Source organism: Paramormyrops kingsleyae, chromosome 5, assembly GCF_048594095.1.
Source record: "Paramormyrops kingsleyae isolate MSU_618 chromosome 5, PKINGS_0.4, whole genome shotgun sequence".
NCBI lineage: Eukaryota > Metazoa > Chordata > Actinopteri > Osteoglossiformes > Mormyridae > Paramormyrops > Paramormyrops kingsleyae.
Genome location: NC_132801.1, coordinates 18657321 through 18674661, shown reverse-complemented (window position 1 = coordinate 18674661; position 17341 = coordinate 18657321). Strand labels below are relative to the sequence as shown.

At 45.0% G+C, this 17341-nt stretch overlaps 1 protein-coding gene across 10 annotated transcripts in view; it reads left to right on the top strand.

Moving 5' to 3' along the window:
• Nucleotides 1-3269: 3269 nt before the first annotated feature.
• spag9b (sperm associated antigen 9b) overlaps nucleotides 3270-17341 on the top strand; it is a 52962-nt gene continuing 38890 nt past the window's right edge. For 9 of the 10 annotated variants that reach the window (XM_023831209.2, XM_072712312.1, XM_072712304.1 and 6 more), the window contains exon 1: nucleotides 3270-3796. In XM_023831209.2, the coding sequence (XP_023686977.2) occupies nucleotides 3497-3796 (300 nt within the window). In that variant the 5' untranslated portion in view covers nucleotides 3270-3496. The remainder of the gene's footprint in view (nucleotides 3797-17341) is intronic. The other variant, XM_023831211.2, reaches the window with a different exon arrangement.

Genomic DNA, 17341 nt, shown 5'->3' with positions numbered 1-17341 from the left:
GCAGAAACATTACTGATCTCAACGTGTTTAGAATCCTTCACGTGCCGAGTTTTTGATTTAATGCCAAACGTGCTGGATCTCTGACAAGTGTTTGGATATCCGAGTGGCCAGGATTTTGCCATAATGTCCACACGTAGGGCTCTAAGTGTCCATGTGAAGGGATTACTGCTTGTTGGGGGTGAGATTAAGGATGCAGTCTTTGGTTTGGGAGCTCAGAGTTCAGGGGTGTTTATCAATACCAAGAATGCAAAGATCGTACTTGTATTCTTGGCAAGACTCCTCTTGCGAACTTGCTTGCCAAGAACAAACTTAGGACACAATGAAACGTGGGATTGTTCTCAATAGCAAGCATGCAACCAATGTATCCTTGACATTTGGGATGGGGCAAGAACGACATCCAGAGATTTTTCCCACCCTCAGTACTTCTATTCTTGAGTAGTGGAACTGTACTTTGGCAACAGATGATGATGTCAAATGGGTACCTGAATGCAAGTAAAGTCTAGTATGCATATTGAGAAACATTCCAGTTTTTTTCAGCGTCTTTCCACAGTGGAATCGCAGCTGTTAAAATGTATGTTGACTGCAGTGTTTAGGTCTGCCAACAAAGTACAGTAAGAAATGAAACATAATTATTGTCCTAGTTCTGGTTTAAAAAAACATTTTTCTATAAATAGGCCTAAGTCATTTCATTTGTATCTGCTAACCATCTCAGATATCAGAATTGTATTGACCAAAAACAAATGCATTGTGCCATGACGACTCTAGACAGCACTCTTGCCTCACAGGTGTGAATCTGAATCCTGCCCCTGTTGGCTTTGTGTATTTTCTCTCCATGTCGCGTGGGATTCCTCTGGATACTCTGGTTTCTTCCTGCAGTCTATGGTTCATGTGGTTAGGAAAACCGGTAACTCTAATATGCCTATAATCTGTTATGTGTATGTATGTGTGTCTGGTGATGGAATGCCATTCTGACCAGGGCCTACCCCCCCTCTTGTGTCTGGAATAAGCTGCAGGTCCTCCCCCCACCTGTACCCTGTACTGAATAAGCAATAGGAGGATGACTGGTTGGGCTGTATTGTAAATTTAGCATTTTGGTTTTAAAAAAATACTCATTTGATAATCACCTTCATCTTACAGTTGCTGAACACTATTTATAGAGTGAATTATGGGATGCTGGCAAAGATACAGCATCATTACTTGTGTTAGAAGCTTGAAACATTTCAAATTGTGAAGTAATGGGTAAAAATGCATCTCAGAATAAATGGAATCCCACGAGTAAACGCAATGTGAATATTTCTCTAGGAAAACCGAACATTTGTCTTCACATAATTGGAAATTATTATTTTGCCTGCAGTCGAAATTGAATTGTAAATGACAATTGTGACTGTTACACTAAATTAAAAACAATTTGGTTACAATCATTAATCCTGGGACGTCTGCAAATCGACATGGTCCGTGCAGATCGGAAAGGCAGCGTGTCCCCTTGGAAGAACAGGATAGCAGATAGTCGCGATTCTTTAGCGAAAGAGCTCCATCTCCTGGACATCGATGACATCGCAGTCAAAATATATAACCAGGCAACGAGAGGTGAGCAGATACATCCCACCTACACAAATCAGTCTTGCAGAATTGTTCTCATTTCACGTATTATTGGCAAAGAAGGGAGGATAAGCAGAGAATGAAACAGAGAAGACATTGTGTATTGGCCAGGGCTTTTGGGATCGCCATCGAAAACCTAAGAAGCCTACTCGGGACTGAGGGATGAACAAAGGAAAATAAAAGCCTTCATTGTTATTGTAAATGGCAGCGCTTTTCTCTTTAAAAAAAAACGCCGTAATGACCCTGGTGCTAAGCAGACGAACGTCTTTCGTATTACGTATTCCATTTAAGATTAACCACTTTAAACCTCACGTACGTGAACTTGTATAAAAACGATTATGCATAATTAAGCTATTTAACTACTGTACAAAAGTACCTGGACTGTTTAGGCACCATAGTTTGATTTTAAAGAGAACTTCCTGATATTCAAATATCTCTATTTTGAAAGTATGTGAAAAGTATAAAAACGAATAAGTACTGATTAAATTGCAATCCTTTGAATACAAATTATAAAAAAGTAGTAATGTGATAATCCTTCATAAAAATTCAAATAAACCAGTAAGACTTCATTAAGTCATCTCAACTGATCTGAATTACATAGCACACAGATACTGGTACTGTACAGCTACTGCTTCTAACCTATGTCAAAGGAACAGTTCAAATGTTTAAAACAACTGTTTTAAACACCTAGCTGATTAAAAATATATAAACATCTGATGGAATTTCAGTGAGTAATGGTACAGCACATTCGATTTCTGCATCCCGTTGTCTATACAAACCTCAAAACTTACTTTTAGGATTATTAATTAAAATATACATTTAATTATATAAGTCTAAATGATTAGTGCAAGAAACCGGATGGTGCATTGTGTTGTACAGTAATATCTCTTTGCTGATGCCTTTCATCTATAGTTTTCCGATATAAGATAATAGGGAAACTGACAGTTTCCCTGTTCAAATACAACTTTTAGCTGTAATTAACAGATTTTGAATCACACTTTTACAGAATATTGAAATAGCCTATTTCCCAGAACCCATCAATGCGAATTCTAAATGTATCAGACTAATATAAAAAGTACACTTATAAGTTACATCTAATTTGAAATAGATTAATTTTTAACAGTTGAACTACGATATATTATATTTTGGATTAGCTTGATTTGTTGACCAGTATAAATGCTACAATGTCCAATATTATATATAATGACACATAAACACAATGCAAAGAAAAGCGTCGGGAAAGCCATTATTATATGCATAAATACAACTTTAATATCTTACCGAGATAGAAAGGTTACTGAGACATGCAAAACATACAATGTACACCAATGTACATAAAGTTAAATAAATGGAACATTGCTTGACTATTGTCTCATGTTTGAAACTTTTAACATTTCTATGACTAATTCCATTGCCATGAGGAGATGGTAAAAATAAACGGCATCTCCAGTAAATCCTTAGCACTCACTTACTCGCCTGTTTAGTCGGAGCAGCGCAAACTGCATGGATAGAGTTAGCCGGCAATCTGCCCGATCGTCAAGGAACTGACCGAAAAGGCGACAGTCTGGGTACTAAACAGGGTGACCTGACTCTCCCCCCCCACCTCCTCACTCACTCCCCGGCTCCTGTTTTTGCCGTGTGACGTCATGGCGTGACGGGCTGGTCAACAAGTCAGCTGTCGGGAGAAAAAGGGAAGAGCGGCGGAGGAGAGCACGGTCCCTTTAAGGGAGGGACGGCAACTTCTCTGGATCCTCTTTATTTTTTCACTAAACCGTCGGGGGGATCTGGGTTTGCATCTATTCGGCGAAGGTGCAGATACTGGCGGAGGGGAGGACGCCGATCAGATTTTTTTAAATAGCAGTTTCCGATCTTAAGAGGTGGGGGGGGAGCGAAGAAAATGGAGTTGGAGGACGGAGTTGTATACCAGGACGACCCGGGCACGTCGGCTCTGATGTCCGAGAGAGTGTCGGGCCTGGCCAACTCCATCTACCGCGAGTTCGAGCGCCTCATCGGCAAATACGACGAGGACGTGGTGAAGGAGCTCATGCCTCTGGTGGTGGCTGTGCTGGAGAACCTGGACTCGGTGTTCGCCGTGAACCAGGAGCACGAAGTGGAGCTGGAGCTGCTCAAGGAGGACAACGAGCAGCTGATCACCCAGTACGAGCGGGAGAAGGCGCTGAGGAAGCACGCAGAGGAGGTGGGTACGGGAGCCGCAGCCGGGGAGACGGGCAGGGAGGGGGTCGGGATCGCCACATAGCTGGCTGCATACGGAAGGCGCCCTGCACAGGCCACGCATGGAGCCGCTGTCTTAGCCGGTTATTTCCAGCGTTACATGTTCGGGCTGGAAATGGAACGGTCACGATCATATCAGAATCTGGATAGACAGACACGCACACGTAGGCGTTATGGTGTCTGAACGACAAGACGTGTGGAACCTGACAGGTTGCAGTAACTCCCGATTTCAATCTGACCAAATAATACCGTGCATTCGGCAGGTCTGTTGCGTATATTTGTAGAGACGTGCACTGCCATGTAGCTAGTTAGCTAGCTACCCAGACACTAGCTGCCTGTGGCCCAGTGTACCCCAACACCGCGCCACACGCTCCGATTGATATTATACATTTACAACTGCTTGGAAGCTACTAGGGGGGGATACAAGCCGGCCATTCATAAGAGACACCCGTCTGCAACCCGAGATGGCCAGCGGTACGTTGGATGTGTGTCTAATGAGCCGGACACAAGTCGATGCTTTTGCATGGACGCAGTGTCTTGGGGGATGTGGGGTCTTGAGCTGCCCAGCCATTGAAGGTCTGGGCTGTGCGTGCAGCTGCGGCTCTGAAAGCCACGTATTCAGGCACAGGGACAAACGTGCGTCGCTCAGTCGGTGGCCCTAAGCAGCAGCAATGCGCCCGATCCCCTCAATAGCCTCTCACACAAGCCCGTGTTGGAAATCCGCATAAATACTTTAATTAAAATTCACACTCTCAGATTGAGATCTGAACGATTGAATTCCCAGTTCTCCGATTGCTTAGGTGACCGAATTTCCGAAGGCGTTGGTTGCCATATATATCTATATTTAAACCAAACAGACATTTAGTTATTCAGTCGATCTCGACCAGGCGCGTTTGTGCAGACATCCAAACGAAGGATTTACGTTGTTATCCGATCGATATTTTGGCAGTGTCCATGTACGGCACCCTCAGCTGCATGTTTCTTTCTATGAAATTTCTTTCTAAAATGCACATTCACCAAGGTTTGGTAGTAGAGAGTAGGGGAGCCTTCACTGTTTCAGCACATGTCAGTGTAATTTTGTAACTTGGTGGATAAACCAGTACAACCAGAATCTTCCTAGTTCTAATAATACATTTTGTATTTAATAATCCATTCAGGGTTTACACCAGTCATGCACCTTGTACTGCCTGGGAAAGGCTCCAGACCCCCGTGATTCTGACCAGGATAATGGTCAAAAAGTTGGATAGATATTTTATAATATTATTCCCAAGCAGAGATACAGTGTGCAAAACTTGGCTGATGCTTCTAACATTGCCTAAAGATACTTGCCTCGATAGACACTGAATAACCACTGTAGAACTTAGATAATTTTGAATGAAAAATAATATATGTAGTATATTATTGGGGAACCCCAGACAGTACACATTTTTGCTTCCTCTCAGGTCCCAGCGCACCTGTACCAGGTATTCGGTGTTTCTGATTGGCTGGGAACAGGGAGGGAGCAAAAACGTGTACTGTCCGGGGTTCCCCAAGGACTGGGTTGGGAAACACTGTTTTAGGCCATGAAGTCATAAGGTCATCACCACCAGTGAAGCCAGGAGATTTAATTTGTAATGCACATGGATGTTACAAAAGCAAACTATTTTCTTTTATTCTATTGCAAGTCATTAATATTTAATGTGGGTAATGTAACTTATGGTATAGTGCATGACCTTTATGGTTTTATACCACAATTTATGGAGGAATTCCATGCAAATATAATTGAATATAATTTAAAATGATTGCTTATCATCTGGCACTTGTGTATGAGTTCAACAGAGACCTTATTATTCTGCACATCAAACAGAGGATTCCCTCTTTTGTTGAAACATCTCTGTTGCTTTCGTGATTGAGGGCACTTTTCCCAGTCTGAGAAGAGCTTGCAGCACCTGCTGCTTTTGTTTTTACTGCTGGTCTGTCACATTTCATTGATTATTATTTTAAAATGTTCTACTTTAACTTTCATGGTTCTAATTGATGGGCGTATATTGTCTAGGATTTCTACGAAGCTGGCTGTGACTGTTCATGGAGTATGTTCATGGAGTAGTTACTAGGGTGGCCAGATAATCAGTGTCAGGGAGGAAGCTTTGAGGTAATTCATAAAACTACTTTAAAACTGAAAGGCTCATGTGCTTGGCTAAAGAGTTCAGTTCTTCTTGTGCTTTGACTGGTTTGTTTCCTTGACTGAAAGACCATTTAACCAACTGTTTCACATTAACATTAGTGACACATGCATGATTATAGGAGACTGACCAATCAGCACACAGCAAGAACTCTGTGCTTAAGTGAAATCCAGGTCCTTTTAATTTTAAATGGTAGTTTAGAAACCCTGTCCCGGCTCAAAGTGTTCTCCCTGACATGTATTATCTGGTCACCTTAACTAGTTACCTAAAATGAAACAATTTCTATCTGGTGCAGATACGTACCACAGTAAACGTAGCGCACATAGTGAATGAGTGCCTTGCAGATGATATCCTGTTTAGTTAGCTTTCTCTCTTTTGTAGCCAGCTCAGTCTGTAGGTTTTAGTGTGGCTGAGTCTGGGGGGGGCGGCTCTGGGGCTTAAGAAGTGTTTCGGGGCACAGCTAACCTGCTTACACGGTACCCAGTGAGTATTAAGTCCTGTGAGGCTGGGAAGTGAACAGGAAGTCTTAATGAGAACAGAAAATATGGGAAATGCACAGTACTGACTGGCGGGAAATCTGGGTAACATGAGTCTGGGGGGGGTGGTAACGCAGTCAGCCACTTCAGTCATTTCATTGTTTAGTACGGGCACAAAGATGATGCTGGTTTCTCGTTTTTGAGGCTGCAGCCGGCCGTGTATGCGGAGGGCACTTCTGACGGCTGCGAGGTGTGTGGGATGTCTGACCAGCGAGCTTAGGTAGATGGGGGAGCTGGTGGGCAGGCTGCGGTTTCTATTTGGAGCCGCTATCGCATGGCGCAGATTTTCTGACCGCAGATTTTCTGGATGTCAAATCGGGTTGTTGACTCGGCACTTTCTCGTGGCGCTCTTCAAAATTTTCAAGAGAACTTTTTCGCCAGCAGAGATTTAATCCTGCCTCGTTACTCTGCTGTGTTGTGTTTGCCCCTTCGCTCTGGAGATCAGGTTTAGATAATCAGGTTTAGATAAGCACATTCAACAGTCACCCTTCCTGTAATGTGTTTTCTTGAGGCTGGATTTTGTGTTGTTGTTTTCAGTGGCTGTTTGTCGTTTTACCCATTTGCTAACAACGCGTTTAAGTGGCATGATTATTCAGTAAATTGTGATTAAGCATTTTTAAATGTTACTGTTAAGTGATGCTGATAGCAGGAAAGCGGCTATTTGGGCAGGGGGGTTGTTATTGATTGGAGAAGTTGTGAAACGATTAGATCGGTAAGCAATGAAGGAAACCATAACACGGTGTGGCAGCACTTTGGTCTTCGGGTGGGGGGTTCTGCTGGTTGTGTAACAAGTGTCCAACACATTATCAGCTCTTAAGCACCACAACTTGAACCTGAAACTTCCTGGTTGCTACCTAATAGCTGAAGGTAACAGGGAAGCAGATCGAAATGTGAATCATCTCGAAGGGGACTTGATCTGCCGACCCAATGCTGCAGGTAGAGAGACCCCCTCCCCGCTCCGTGGGAGGTATTCTGCCCCGTATGCTGTGGCACTTATAGACCCCACCCCAGCCTGCCCTAGCCTCCCAATGTGAGCCTTTCCTGAAGCAGCCTACATCCATCCTGTGCCTGTTAGTGCTGCAGGTGGTGATGTGGACCCCTCTCTGGGTTGTGTGACTAATGCAGTCGCTCTGCCGTGGCACCGTGAGGCGCTGGGGGGCCCGGGGGTAGCCAGCCTGCCAGCAAAATTTGGTTTGAGGCAGAGCTATGCAGTCTGAAGGGCTTTTTTTTGCATCTGAATGAGGCATTTGGCTACTTTTTGGCTTCACTCTCAAGTGCACTGAAGCTGGCAGGAAGGTGATCCATAGTGCTTATCTTTTATGTTAGTGTTGTTATGCAGTATAAATTGCAAATTTACAAGCTTGCTTCATGTCACAAAAGCAGGATTTTGAGTGTAGTTTTATTGTTTACATCAACGTTGTCATTCATTATCAACATAGGACTTTGCAGCTTGTCGCCATACAGTTCTTCCCAGAACTAACACTGTTAAAAGGAGGCGTACTCATAGAATGGTGGGTTTAGCTGCATGAAATGCGCCTGTCAGACAGGAGCTGGAGTGCGCTCGCTGTCTGGGTTTATTATGTGTCCAGCCGTAAGGTTAGACAGGTCCCGCTCTCATGCTCGCTTCCACAGCCAAGCTGCTTCCAGATGTTTGACGAGTAGGTAGGGTTACAGTCAGGGTATTTCAATGTTCGGGAATCGCTTGCTGAGACCTTTCATTAATCTCTCGATGTTTATATGTGTGTGATTGAGGTAAAGTGCAGGTGATCTATCAGTTCAAGTGCACTCTTAAGTAGAGATGCGGGATTTATTGGTTAATATATCTGTACTGACCGATATTCATTAAAAATCGAGTTATTAGTCAATATTGCTGGCTGATATTTCAGCGCTTATAAGAGGTCTCAAAGTACCTAGGACATGTTTATAATTCATTATTATTAAACCCGGCCCGTAGATCAATCTTTCGTTTTCCACAGAACATAAACTGTGTAACTGCATTCTCCTAATCTGTGCTGGCACGCTTAGCAAGTTTTACCGGCAAACTCCGCCGTTCTGCAAGTGGGTGAAAGGTTAGCTAATCGTCAGTATTGGTGATATTAAACATGAATATATCGGTTATCGGTATCAGTCAGAATTTCCGCATTGCTGCTTTTGGTTAGTTGGGAGGGGAATGGTGAATGTGACCATGGAAGGGTTAGGATGTGGATGGTTCAGTGTCTCAATGGGGAGCCTATAGGGGGTTGGGGGTTTGAATCCTGCCCAGCCGCTGTGTGTCAGATGTTTTCCCCGTGTCATTTGGCTTTCCTTGGATGGCAGTGAGATCTTCCGTTTTTCTTTTTGGTGGAGGACCTGTTCTCCTGCTACGTGGCTCCTTCTCACTGTATCACTGCCACTCCTCACACCTATCTAATTCCAGTGCTCACTGGGGTTCCTCAGCTGTGTTAAATCTCCACATGGTTTGTGGATGCAGTGTCCTATGCTGCCCATCTGCGTGAAACCACTGTGATTTAATTGCAGAGACTTTGTTGTTTTTTATATTTTGCTTTTCTGTAGGAGTCACATTTGTTTGAACTGGGCTGAATGGGGAAAAACCAATTGCACATATTACACCGGCTCCTTCGGGAAGGGCAGCGATGATGCTGTTGGAGATCCTTGGGTTAGATATTCAGGATGGGATGATCGGGGCATCCAGAAGGATTTGTAGGAAAACTGACCTTGAATCAGTTTTTAATCATAGCTTGTCTGTCATACCCAAGTGTAAACGCAGCCTAATGAAAAGCCTGCTTTGCTTCAAAACCACGTGTGCTTTTCCCCACTGTGTGGTCAGATAAATGTGTCTTTCTGAGAGGTCACAGGGAAATGGCTCAAAATAGTGCAGTAGGGCTCACCAGGAACTACAGCTGTAACTACAGGAAGCTGGGGCAAGTGGACGTGAACAATTAGCTTAAACAATGTCCATTTGCCATGGCCGAAGGCTCCCGGCTTCAGGATTTGGGTTTAATCTCATTTTTGGATTCTGTGTTTAATTAAATACGTGTTCAGCGCACATGAGCTAATGAAGGAAAATGTATGACTTGTCAGAGTAGTGTTTTGTGCCAAAGTTCTGCCTGATATTCTTATTGGTTAAGCTTCTGCCCTCCAGGTTTTGTGTGGGCTTTTTAAAACGGAGTAAAGCTTGTGTAACTGGCCCCTGGATATGTGCAGCAGATGTGAGTGTAACCGACTTGTGTGTAAAAAGACTCCGGGCTGATTAAATAGCATTTCTTGCTGCCGGGTCTGGGCTCAGTCTTGGCCCAGGTGCCAACGCAGCCTCCACAGGCCGTTTCGTTCCGCCCTCTCGAGATCCCCTTTCAGCTGACTGTGAATGAATGGTGCCATAATGGCTTGTTTTACTGTGATAAACCTCATAAAGCATGTCAGGCGGTATGTCAGCTGGTTGTCGGTTGGGAGGGGGGGGGGGGGGGTTTGTCATGTGACCACATCACTTGTTTGGAGATCTATGGATGTACCCAGATCTGAGGATGATTATCTGCAGTGCATCAGTCTTGCGGTGATGGGCGCCTGATAGATGCCACATGCTTAAGTTCAAATATAGACTTCTGTGCACTAATTCAACGTTTTTTTACCATTAAAAAAATAAAATAAAAATAATAATAATAAAATAAAATAAAACCATAGACTGTGATCCTAGTAAGTAAATAATGGATGAGGATTCGAATGAGGGGATGGTGTTTCCCTGCAGGTGCTACCTTACTGGTCGTTACCTTGGGTTTTGGACTCTGTCCTCTCCCACCCCGGGAGAGTCGTATGGGATCCAGCCACGTCATATTAGTCATCAGGTGGAACCGACTCAGCTTGGATTTAAAATGGGTGTAGCGGTAATTAATGAAGCAGGCCTGCATCGTATCCAGACAAGCTGCGGGAAATCTCGTTAATCGTGTCGGTACTTCTGAGGACTTGAGGCGTCTAAACTTTGCTGGTGCCACACCTGTCTTTTGGTGCCATGCCCCCTGTGCTGTGTTACTGTAGTGGATTAACATGAACATTTATTTATTTAGCAAATGCTTTGGTCCAAAAGTGATATAAAAGTGGTGCAGATTATGATCATACAGCTGTCACAAGTCAGCTAGGCAGTCGTGTAGCTCGGCTGAGGCTTACCAGCGTCAAGATAGAAATTAATCTCACTCTTGGCTCCCGAGTATCATCTCAAATGGGCAAAATTGTGGAATCACTTCTAGTTTTTTAGTGATTGCAGAACTTTATTCAACTGTTGCTCCAGTTAGGCCTACTTATTTAATTGTCCAATGTATGATATTTGTAAACATTTTTTCATTGTTTATAAACATTACTGGTAATATTCATGTGGTGATTATTTATTATTATTATTATTATTATTATTATTTTTTTTTTTTGGAAAGTGTAATGCCAAAAATGCTAGGTGTTTCCTCAATTTTGGCCACTAGTGCAGTACCTGATTCATTGTAGGAAATTTTAAAAATATTTGGGGAGCATTTACAAAATTTTGCAGGCACTATTGGGGTAAAAATAGTAATTAATGTATAAAGCTTCTGTTTTTAATATGAAATGAGTCCAGATTAAAATGCATACAGTAATCATCACCTTGTGCCAACATGAGTAAATAAGAAGTATAGTATTGCAGTTAGAAAGAGAAGTGTGCAATTATCTGTATGTGATAGAATACCATCTGTATGTGATAGAAAGTTCTAACTATTTACATTTTACAGCTGTACGAACCAGTCCTTTCATCAAAATTACAATATTACCCTGTGAGCCGTGCGGCAAAGTTATGAAATGGGTACCAATTATTCTTCGCACCCATCAAATATCCCGAGTGACACTTGCTGTGAATTCTGGGAATCTGTGAGGCACTACAACCGAAATGGAATTCTATTGGTTTAATAATCTTTTAACACGGTTAAAGGTATATCGATATAAACGGTACTGTGTCATCCTGTATCTCGTTTTGATAATTTATTGGTATACCATGAAAATTCGATGTGCAGTTGCCCAGGGTTCAGCAGTATAAGTCATTGATGGGTGGGGGGCGAAGCCATGGGTAAGCCGACAATCAATAGCCACGCCCCTGGCAGAGTGCCACGCCCCTGGCAGAGTGCCACGCCCCTGGCAGAGTGCCACGCCCCTGGCAGAGTGCCACGCCCCTAGCAGAGAGAGGACCTTATTTGTTTTTGGCTGAATGCCTTTATTAAAAAATTAAAATTGACCTGTGTCAGGTATATTAACAGTGTTTGCATCATAGCATGTGGTTACACTTGCATGAAGTTATGTACGTCAAGTGTGAACAACAGCGCTGTTTGTATGAGTGTGTGTGATGGAAATTAAATGAATAAAGAGTCGTCTTTCCTTTCCTTTCCTTTTTTGAAAAAAAAAAAGGGACTTTTCTCGGGGCATTTTTGCCTTTTGCCCCTGTTAATTTCTGACACTGACCCAGTCACCATATGTAATGATAGTTCAACCACTAAATCTTGGCTGATGAGATTTGAGGCTGTCTGATTTGCCAGGATCAGTAGCACCTGTCCTCATCATCAGCCAGGTGGGGAGGGCTGAGCAGGAAATGATAGAGGTGTGTTATAGAGCTGTCATTAAGTTATATAAAGCAGTGACTGCCATTTTCAATCACTGAAGCTGCTTAATTCATGTGTAATTAGCTAGATATGCAACATCAGGATTTAATAGTGGTTAAGATTCTTGCTCTTTCCCTTATTGTGTTCTTACACTCGCTGCTGGCTAATGTCATAAGTTGTCTTGTTTAATTTCCGCAAGTTGAGTTTGGTTCTTTGTTGTCCATGTCATACTCCTGTGTGTAAGCTACAGGTCGAATGATGAGTCAGTTTTAAGATTCTCCGCCCTCCTTCTGGCTCTGTCATCGCAGTTTTGGGAGTAGCCACCTTTCCACATGGGAAACATGCCGGAAACAGGTCTGGTCCGTGAGCTAGAGAATCGTCGCAGCCATTAGAGCGCAGCTAGATGGCCACAGCTTCTGCTTCTGGCTGTTACTACATGTATTTTTTTTTTTGTTTCCCTAATTGCATATGTCACATTAGATCATCATGAATAATTTCACACACGGGTGTGTAGTGCTGCCCTTCAGGCCTTCAGTCTGATATTTTTCTTCCTCGTTTTCTGATCCTGACAGTGAGCACCTGTGTAAAGGAGTCCACCTTTCAGTCATTAGGTGTCCCTCTGGTGACAGTACCGGGCCTCATGTCCATCTGATCTGCAGACTGATGCCCCCACACCCAGCCTTCCTCCTTAGCTGTGTGGTCTTCCTGACCATCCTCCTCCTCCTCCATATGTGTTTGACTATATTATTTACAAAGCAGTAACTTGGCTGCGTCATGGCGGCCCTCTGTATGGTTACGCTCTGAAAGTCTGTTTTTTGTGACGTCTTTGTTTTGCTTTCGTTTGCCTGGCAACGCGCAATGAGGTGGTAACTTTTGCCTCACTGGTGACCAGTGTGGGACTGGCGAATTTTTCTGTCTGACTCATCACCCGCACCATTAAAAAAAACTGCAGTTTGATCGTGTTTGGTCTCACTCTTCCCCGCTATGGATGAGGACTTCATATTTTTATTTGCACCATGTCAAGCATGAATGCACTTTGAGGGCATCACAGATGTGTTGCATGCACATTTGAAAATGATCTGCTCCTGCTACAAGTACGTGGTGCACTGATCTATGGCCACTTCTCCTTTTGTCATCTTATTTTTACACAGTCTAATGTCGCGGGGCAGATCTCGGCCGTGGCACTTTGAGACCTCTTCTAAGTGGTGATTGAGCCAATGAAACTCCTCCTCTTACAGTACGGGAAATGGCCGATGGCCCAAAGCAATCATCTCTGTTTTAGTAGTTATTTCTTTAGCTCTTGTGCTGCTAACTTTGAATATTGAACAAAGTCTAAAGCTGGCAAATTGGCACATTAGACCGATGTCTTAATTTTTAATTTTTATTTTTTTTGGACAAATGGACAAATATCAGCTCATACTGATGTGGTGACATGTATTGTGCACCTCTAGATGTGAAACGGGTACAACCATGTAGCTAGGAAGTCAAAAGAATGTAGCATATAGAGAGTTTAGTTAAAAGTCATAATGATCAGGGGCGAGTTTCCCGAAGCCGCCTTAACGCTACGTCGTTCGTTAGTTCTATCTTTTAACACAGAACTTAAGAACGACGTAGCGTTAAGAACGCTTCGGGAAACTCACCCCAGAACGTTGAGGGGAAGACGGTGCCTCTGCGTTGGGTGTGACGATGCGTTTCCGAAGATGTTTTGCTAAAAGTTTGTGCATGGCTGCTTCCTGGATTTTAAAAAAATGTACCTGATGTTTTCTTAAGGCAAGCAGGGCCCTGCCGTTACGGCTTCCTACACAGCGTCACGTGGAAGGGGTACAGATAGACAAACAGCCCGATAAACTAGATGGAGTCAAAAACGTCAAAAGGGATTGATTATACACTGAAGAAGAGGAGGTCCGTTTGCTTAAAACTCCTTTCCTCGCCGCTTCCTAGGCCAGAGAACAGGAGCGAGATAACAGATCGCAGCTCTTGACCGGAAGCGTAGTACTTCCCTCCTTTTATAGGAGACGTGCGTGTCTTTCCAGACACTGGGAGGAAGTGGGTGTAGTCAGAAATGTTCATGGAAAAAATGTGATTTGCTCTGTCACCAGAAACCCTCGCATCCTCCGGGAGTCTCCCAAAGGCCCCGTGTCGGGGGAGTGGGGGGTGCTTCTGTAGCGCATGACATCCCCTTTGCGTTCATGGCTCACCCTGCTGTAAACCCCACTGGCGTCGCATCGGCGCTAAATGAAAGCGTTTTCATTTTCTTCTCGCGTTTGTTGGAGTGCGTGACTAATTGGGGTCATGTGAGAAGGCTGAGTGGTCTCAGAGCTGCTAATCTGATTGGCTGCTTAGGAAGCACTTGCTGATGATGCTTCATGCGGCTTGATGTGTTTTCATGTTCTGTTTTTTTTTCTTTCTTCTTTCACGCGTGTTTTCATGAGTAGGTTGTGGCCTTCCTCTGCTGTTTTTTGTTACTGGGGCATGGCCCTGTGTGCGTGCCACCTCGTCCTGTAGGGGGCAGCCTTGCAGGGCCCTGTCTCACATACCCGATGTAACTCCACATGCAGTGCCGCTCCTTTCTCTGATGTACCCAGGCTGCTGGGCTGGGTGGCTTCCCTCCTCCCTCCGGTGACTAAGGGCCTGATTCTGAATTCAGTGACGCTGTTCTGTGGGCCTTCGTTGGACCACCCCCTCCTTTCTTCTCTCACTGTTTTTATATATTAAATTCTATGAAGCTGGGGGTCTTTTCGCCGTGGGTCACCAGCCAGCAGTTCAGGGTCCTGGAACGTGCCAGACCAGCCGTTGGCTGTTTGCTTGATTTCTCCCCTCCCATCTTCTGCTCATCTTCTCCTTCGGAACGTGGCTTCCTTGGGAGACGCGCCACAGACCCGTGCCTTTGTGCCTGAAGCTGCAGACTGGCTCCCCGCAGCCCCCTGCTCCTCGGTACTGAATGCAATCTGCTTTAATATATATTGAGCGTATTTTCACGCTTTTTCTCAGAAGTGCTTCCTCAGCTCTTCCCCTGCCTTCTCTCCTGTCCAGCCACCCGTGTCCCTCTGATGTCTGGGATGATGCTTTCTGCCCTCGCTGTCAGTATAACCTCACATTCCTTACCAGTCACTTATTTGCAGTTTGTCCCGAATGGTTCCTTGAGAGAACCAGTTATTTTGCAAGTGAAGCATCAGAATGTTGTACCGCTGAACTAGCGGTCTGAGCATTTTCGTGCTGTGTTAGCAGGTTAACTAGCGCTTGCTGCTATACTGTCATTTTGGTTCCAGAGGTTAAGTGAGGACGGTTTAGCTGTGGGGAAGCTTTGGACCCCGAAAGGTGACTGAGTCCCTCCTCTGTCTGCCCAGGACTTTATAAGGCATCACCTGGGACCTTCTGCCAGCTTGTCTTTGGAGGAGCTGGGCTGCCTCAGCTCAAAACATCATGAAAGGCAACTGCATGTATGTTACAGGCGGGTAAACAAATCACCGTTTGGTGTCTCGTGTCGGGAGCGGCGTTCGCCTTGGGGCTGCTGAATTCTCTATTTTTGGGTGGAGGTCAGCACATTTCCTGCAGATACTGACGCACAATGCGAACATTGTGAAGACTAAGAAGGCAGCTTTTCTCTTTCTTGCTACTTTCTTTTCTCTGAGCGCCTGTCATATGAGCCCCGTCCGCCATGGGGGGTGGGGGCAGGACACATGCTGAGGCCTGGGCTGATCACAAGGGCTGGAGTTGGCCGCTGGTTTTTGCTGAGTACCCTCAGGACAGTAGCCTGCACCCCAGTCTGACTCCTGCGTTTTCCATGTGCGCCATCCGCAGGCGATTCGGGGTATTGTGACCTGGAGTGGCAGAGCACCTGTGCACAGGAAACCTCTATCCTGCTTACTCTCATATTACGGGGACCTTTGTTTTGGTCGCTCTGTATTCTCCATTCTGTATGTTTTTGCTCAACAGCACAGGGAGGAACTTGTTTATCAAACTCATTTTAGCTTAGTTTTTATTTTTGTCTGCTTAGATGCTTGCAGAGGCACAGTGGGCTTTACCTCCTCGTGACTCCTGTGACTCCTCTCCTGTCCTTTTGTCCCCCTCAGATTTGTGCTTATTGTGACTAACTGGCCTGTGGGGATGCGGTGAGGGTCGCGGCCCTCGGAGGGGGAGGCTGGGGCCCGGGGCCTGGGCCTGTGGGGATGCGGTGAGGGTCGCGGCCCTCGGAGGGGGAGGCTGGGGCGCGGAGCTGCTGCTTGTGCCTGGGGGCACTGCCATATTCACAGTGTACACTCTCAGTGATCTTGATTCCCTTAACAGCTCCTGAGCATCCCAGACCTGACAGGTGTCTCTCCTTATTATCCTTTAATCTCTTGCTGCTCTTTAGCGTCGCTACCTGTCCCTCTTCGTCCTGCTCCCTCTTCGTCTTCCTCCCTCCGCAGTCGTGATATTAGGGGGCTGCACACATACGAGTGAAGGCCCTGGCAGCCAGCCATCGCTCTGGGGGCTGCTGTAGTGCCGCTGTTGCTCTTATTGCGTTTTGTGCTGGTTATGCTTCTTCCCCGTGGAATTCAGCTCACTTCACACTGGGAGTGAAAATCTATCCCCCATTTGCTGATGAACTTGGAGATTTCAGTTTGTTCCCTGGCTGTCCGCTGCACGACTCTGCACGACTCTGCACGAGGTCCGCTGAGCCTGTGTAAGGTCAGGTGCTCTGCAGTCACTGTCTGCCAGCAGCGTGTCCCCGACCTGCCTTTGGGGACCAAAGCACAGCTTTCTGAACGCTGCTCTGCTCATCATAACCTGCCCTGTGCCGCTGTTCCGGGGCGGCGTGGGCTGTGCACGGCAGAAATAGCCTGCAAAACGTGCAGCCGAATAAATTATTGGCTGGTTTTTAGGGCAGGTCCTAAGGCACCAGGAGCAGCTGCCACTAGGACACAGGTGACCTGCTCCTTGGCTGGGGGGCAGGGCTGACGAGCCCCCCTCCCCACTCCTGCCTCGGTCATTGGGGCGAGTTTTTTTTTCTTCTTTTTTTACCTTTTTTTGAGACTTGCACTTGGCATGAAGGTGACAAATACATCGTAAACTGACAGCTGTCTTCAAATTTGTGTTTTAATGACTAATTAATTAAATGTTACTTTGGTTAGTCATGGGTGTGGCCGTGTTAAGCTTTAATTTTTACTGTTTTTTAGCTTTAATCTCCCTGTTTTAAACTGTTTCTGAGCCACAAACACTTTTTGTT